At 41.9% G+C, this 6,389-nt stretch overlaps 1 protein-coding gene across 1 annotated transcript; it reads left to right on the top strand.

The window, feature by feature from the left end:
* Positions 1 to 812: 812 nt before the first annotated feature.
* On the top strand, positions 813 to 5,669 carry NENF (neudesin neurotrophic factor). The gene is made up of 4 exons (XM_071426383.1): positions 813 to 1,157; positions 2,300 to 2,360; positions 3,303 to 3,406; positions 3,981 to 5,669. Exons 1-4 carry the CDS (start codon positions 978 to 980, stop codon positions 4,155 to 4,157), a joined length of 522 nt encoding a protein of 173 aa, XP_071282484.1. The 5' UTR covers positions 813 to 977; the 3' UTR covers positions 4,158 to 5,669.
* The last annotated feature ends 720 nt before the right edge of the window (positions 5,670 to 6,389 follow it).

Raw genomic sequence — 6,389 nt, 5'->3', positions numbered from 1 at the left:
GTGCCTAACAACCCTTTCTGTGGATAAATCTTCCCCAATACCTGTGAAAAATGCATGTATTTTATGATTGGCTTTTTGCAAATATTAAAATGAGTATTATATGTGTTGTGTTAGAAAGTAATGCTGTATTAAGTCTCCTAAGTACTATGTTAAATATAGTTTTAGGTTATAAAAATTGTAAAAATAGAAACGATGCTATGTAGGATACTTTTTAAAAAAAGAAAGGACTCGCAGCGAGATAGCAGCCACAGGACACCTAAATCTTTCAGAGAAAGAGAATTTATTGCTCTCTTATCAGAAGAAACGAACTTCTTCCCGCCTCGAAGGCGCTGTTAGGATTTGGAGGAAGAAGTTGACGATGACCAGACAGAATCCTGTATTTGAATGAAATTTATGCATCATGTATGAAGTGTATGACCATGCAACAGGCTATTGCTTTTAAGGGTTAATCCTCTGTTAACGGGTGTCCTTTTTCGGGCTCGTGCTGCCCAGAAAAAGGTACCCGGACGTCCGTAACTCTTTGTATTTGTCTCATATTGTCCTAATTCAATTTGTCCAAATTATTATTACTCTAATTGTATTACTATTTTTATAACCATTTTATTACTATTAAACTTTTAAAAATTTTAAAAACAAGTGATTGGCGTTTTTAACAATACCCAATCTAAACCTCCCTGGCATAGCCTGATGCTATTTCCCTTTGTCCTATCGATGGTTACCGTGAGAAGCGGCAGACCCGCACTTGGCTGCAGCCACCCTTCAGGCCCTCCTGAAGCACCATAAGCTTCCCCCGAGCCTCCTTTTCCGCAGCCTGAGCCCTCCCACGCCCCTCAGCCGTGCGAGGGGGTTGTTCTTTTTCAAGAACTGTTGTAAAGCCCGGGCTGTGCCTGGGGCCCTCTGCACGGCGTTCCCGTAACTGCGGTCGCACGCCGCTCCCTTCCCGGGCCGCAGGCCGGGGGCGGTGCGCGATCCGCGCCATGGCGGGCGCTGCGGCCCGGGGCCCGCTGCCGTGCCTGGCGCTGCTGCCGCTACCCTGCCTGCTGCTCCTGCTGCCGCCGGCCGCCAGCGCCGAGCCCGAGCTGCGCTTCAGGCCGCCGGCCGAGGCCCCCGTGCGGCTCTTCACCGAGCCCGAGCTGGCCAGATACGACGGGCACCAGGTAGGGCCGGGCCGCCGCCCTGCGCCGAGGCCGGGCCGGGCCCGCACAGTCCCGGCGCTGCCGCCTTCCCCGGCGCTCCGAGCGCTGGAGCCGCCGCGGAGCTCGGGTTTCTCGTGCTCTGCTGCCGTGCCGCCCCGCCATCATCCCCGCCCTGTGGTTCTGGGCAGCCCTTGTTTCTCGGGCCGTGGTTTGTGAGAGGTTTCGGCACCCGTGCGCTCCAGCCTGTGCCCCGGTGCCGCTGGCAGCTGCCGAGGCTGATGCTGCGCACACCGTTAGATAATTGGGTGCCTGTGCCATTCTGCTCGCTCCCTGCTTGGCAAGGTGCTCCTGCCAGAGAATTTCAGATTACCACGAGTTGGGGCCAAAGTTCATTTTCTCTCAGTAATTCATTAAACCATGTACTTAGATTAAAAAAAAACTAAATCCAAACCCAAAACAACAACAACAACAACAAAATCCCACCAAGATTATCAAAACAAGAAGACAGTTTTAACTTAGGAGTGTTTAGCTTCCTGTGGTTCAGAGAAGGCTCAGCAGAACTCCAGACTAAAAACGATAAAGTCCTGTATGGATACACATCTGCTTCTCTTTTGAAACACTTGCTGTCTGACCTTCTCAGGGTCTTCTCTAGAAACTTTGAAGAGACTAACCAATGTCTGACTAAAATTACATCTTATGTTTAAAACACAAAGCAGAAGCACTGGCTTATTAAGTAAAACAGATCTCAGCAGATCAGATTTACGTGTGTTTATGTATTTATCTTTGTTTCTTAATCAAATAATGCTGTTGGCCACACTGTTTTATTTTGGGCAATATCCATCTGCATTAGGAATAGAAAAATGCAGTTGACAATCTTCAAGCAGACTAGTGTGCAGACAAGAGGTGACTTGCAAAAGGGACTTCTCTGGTTGTGCTGTTTAGATTAAAAAGATTCTCATTGCTTATGTTTGAACCCTCAAAGAATATTAGGGGCAGTTTAAAGCACAAGCAAGAGATGTCAAGAGAGGGAACGTGCATGGTGGCATAACAAGAACATACAACAAAGAATTTGGGTCCTAAGAGCTTGTGGATTTCACAGCTGAAATGAACTGCTTTTTGCCTGTGCCAAAGTGCTGAGGATGTATTGATGGCTTTCCCTCCAGGAAGGACAGCCCATTTACCTGGCAGTGAAGGGAGTAGTGTTTGATGTCACCTCTGGAAAAGGTTAGTGTGCTTCTCCTCTGCTGTCTACTTTGCTTTCATGTTATTCAGACATTTGGTTCAGACATTCCCAGTGTATTGGAAGCCTGCAGTTCAATTGCAACAAAAAGATAGACTTTTTCCTCTTCTAAAAAACTTGATTTTCCTCCTTTGACAGCTCCCCTGCTAAGGTTTTGTCTAGAACTTACACTGGCCTGAGATCACAACTTGCAGACAGACAAGCCAGCACTGTCCAGGTAGCTTGGGCACTGCTAATAAAAACTGGAAGAACCTCCCAGCTCCCTGAGTCCTTGCCAGATGTGGGGTCAGGCCACATGGAAGCTACAGCATTTTACTGCCCTGGGTACATGAGCTGAGCAGATCAAACCTAGTGTGGATGTACCCACTGTACAATATCAACACTGCTGCAGCTGCATCTTTTCCTTCTGTGCTGGTGCTCACACCCATTGCTGTTTGTGCCCTCCCTGAGAACTGCAAATGTTTTAATTTCAGCTCCTGCTACTTAATCCAGATTTGCAATAAGAAGTTTGAAGGGACCAGGAGGGTCTTAGACACTTGCCTTGATGTCATCATAAGTAAACCAATGGCTTGTTACTGTGTTTGTACTAACCTTGTCTGGGCATACACGTTGGCTTGGCTGATCTTCAAATCCTAAATTACACAGAGCTTGCAAATTCTGGGGTCTACAAACATCTCATGAGAATGTAAAGCACAACTCCCTAAATAATAGGCAAATTTTAAGAATGCAGTGTAGGAAGTTCAACAGCTGTATAAGCTCAACAAGTAGGAAATCCAAAGTCAGTTCAGGAAAGAAGAGTCTTAGGCTTGAGTCGTTGCTTTCAATTCACTGACATTCAGTTCACAGTCTGGTGAAGGGTAGAAGCTGAACATAGCCTGTACATTGTCAGATCATCACTGGATTTTATTTTTTTTTTAATCTGACAGAATTTTATGGAAAAGGAGCCCCATACAATGCTTTGGCTGGAAAAGACTCAACAAGAGGAGTTGCAAAGATGTCTCTGGATCCAGCAGATCTTACACATGACACAGTAAGAAAATGGGCCATCAGTTTAATTCCACTTTGCAAATTTTTATTATTATGCAAGATGATGAATGATGACTTTAAATTGTTTGCATTTCTATAAGTTGACTCACATATTTACAATCAAAATGCATTAGTTCTCTTTAGATACATAAAACATATTTACTGGTCATGAAAGGTGCTAACAGTTTTCAAAAAGAAAGTTTTTCATTTCTGGAATCAATACAACTTCTGTAAGCATATAAAATGGAAATTGCCCGCTGTTTAAAAAGATGCTCACAAAGACAGTAAATCCCTTTCTTTTGGTTTGGTGTATCCTGGCATGGCAGTGAATGCTAGCTCTGGTGGTGGGTTGTTGCTAGTCTGACCTGAATACCTTAAAGTTTTGTCAAGGCTGAATTTGAATGGAAAGAATACAATTACAGGCTGTGCTATCAATTTTATTCATCATGCTCTGCTGTGTAAATCCAAAAGCTGACCCTAAGGTTTACAGTAACCATTAAAAAAAAACCAAAACAACATGTAAATATCTCTATTTTTATTTCTTTGAGACAAGACTTTCATTTCCCTGTTTCCTTTAGACAGGACTCACAGAGGAGGAACTGAAGTCCCTGGATGACATCTTCAATAATGTTTATAAAGCCAAATATCCAATTGTTGGCTATACTTCTCGGCGAATTCTGAATGAGGATGGCAGCCCCAATCTGGACTTTAAACCTGAAGATCAGCCACATTTCAGCATTAAAGATGAGTTTTGAGGAACATTTTGGTGCCTAGAAAATGCCTGGGCAGAGGCACACCAGAATACTAAATTAATTCCCTGTGTTGTGGAGTTCATTACTACAATTAGCTACCATGAGTCAGTTCTCTGCTCAGAAAATAAGTGTGTGTGTACACACAGCATAGAGGAAACAAACAGATCTGTACTAGTGTCATACACCTGGGCTGGTTGCTTGGAATTACAGGAATTATTTAACCTGCAAGTTGTTTCTGCCAGGATTTCTCTGTTAAGAAGTGTATAATGTAAAATTTCATTCCTTAGAAGAAAGAAGAAAGCTTTTAATAATTGAAATATGACTGGTCTTTTTGTAAATCCCAAGTTGTTTCCCACTCCTTGGAAAAGTGTAAATTAATTATCTGGACAAGCTAACATCAATTCTCTGTGCTTCATGTGAGTGTAGGTATCACAAGTACAGACAGGTGCAATACATTATATACAGGGTAACATTTTCAAAAGCATTATGGAATTTAATATTTGATGGGTTTGAGAATATTGGATATAAAGCAAATCAGTCTCCTCAAATGCAGTTACTGTGGAGTATTTCTGCAAAGCCTACAGCTGTAAACCGAGAAAAATAAATCTATTTTCCCCCATGAGGACTACTGTGACATTTTAAATAAGACTTATGTTAGGTTTGGTTAAACGACACTTTACTTTTTAAAAATAATCATCAAAGATGTCATCTATATTAGATTATAATGATTTCCTTCTATCTTTCTCTGACAAAAAGAGGAAATCATAGCCCACTATTTGCCACATTCTCTTACAGCACAGGTTTATTATAGCAGCTCAGTGTCCTGTGAACATTGTTAGCATTTTTATATTAACAATTTCAGCTCTCATTTTTTATGTCTCTTAGTTTTTCTTTGTTCTTACCCTGGCTTCACCACTGCTGTTTCAATGAAGAGTGCAGTGCCATGTTGCTCTTCCTCTTAACCTGACACAAAACTGCAGATCTTGCAGTGTGAAAGCAAACCCCCCTGATGGCATTTCCCTGGCAGCCTTCCAGCAGCAAGAGCACTGTAAAAGCCTGAGCTGTACAAAGTGCTGCTAACCCCTGACTTTTGCTAACTTAAGTAGAATGTGAATTGTCCCACATGTGGATTTCTCTGTCACTGTCACCATTTTGATTGATATGGGAAAAACTAAGCAGCTGCTCCCCATTCTGTATTAATAATACAGATATTATAAAAATATTATTCTGTATTGTTGTTCTATTTCTTAAGCATTTTGGTAACTTTCTATGAAGGGAAGATTTTATAAGATGATTCTCCACCTTCTAGCTTGCAGGGAACAGCTGCCTGTCAGTTGAATAACTAGAAAAGCTGTTTCTATGTATTTGCCCATTCTTTCACAATCTTACACATTTTATTCTAGATTTGTTTTGTTTCTCACCATTAGACCACTTCATTTGCTGGAGGGACTCCATGGGCCCTCCCACTGTTGGATGGTGCTCTGAGCAGAAAAAATAAATCAGCATCTAAGAAATTACTATTGCTTCAGATAATAATTATTTTGTGTTACTATTTATTATTATTATTATTGTGTGTTACAACAATAAGGCTTTAAGTGGACACATCCTTGACACGTTTTCACTGACTGCTTTTTCAAAATGCATTCAGAGTAGCACAGTATTTCTTTTAGTGTTAATTCAACAACACTACTTTATGTCTAAGGTTGTTTTACTTGCCAATGGCCTGAAATGGATTTTGCTTAAAAGTCAACTGTCAGCTATGGCTGGTTTGTTCAGGCAGCTGCATTTCCCTGACCTCTGTATTATTCCAGTAAAGCAGGTGCCTTCATGATCTATAAATTGCACTCAAAACAAGCAAGCTGTGCAAAGCCCTGTTGTAGCCCTCCTACTCCACACCTCCTTTGGAGAGTCTAGAATTTCTTTTCAATTTGCTTGCTGCTTCCAGATAGCATTGCAAATGTCATTATTTTTGCTGTGTGCTTCCAACATCCATCTTGCTAACTTAAGCCTAAGGTTTTATGAATTGCTGCACCAAGAATTGCCTTCCTTTAGTATTTAATAATAGTTTACTCTTCAGAATGTTAAGAATTACCAGATGGGCTCACTTACCTAGATGATGCATGGTGTTTCCCAGCTGGCACTCTTTTCAATAGTCTCTCACTTTGACCCTAACAGATTTGTGACAGGATAAATTCTATCGTCCCTACTTTAGGGACTTCTCTTATTAACAACTGA

The sequence above is a fragment of the Agelaius tricolor genome, unplaced genomic scaffold (assembly GCF_023055355.1).
Source record: "Agelaius tricolor isolate 1412-34295 unplaced genomic scaffold, bAgeTri1.0.p SCAF_1, whole genome shotgun sequence".
Classification (NCBI taxonomy): Eukaryota; Metazoa; Chordata; class Aves; order Passeriformes; family Icteridae; genus Agelaius; species Agelaius tricolor.
Note: the sequence above shows the minus strand (reverse complement) of the source record. Positions and strands in the feature narration are given on the sequence as shown.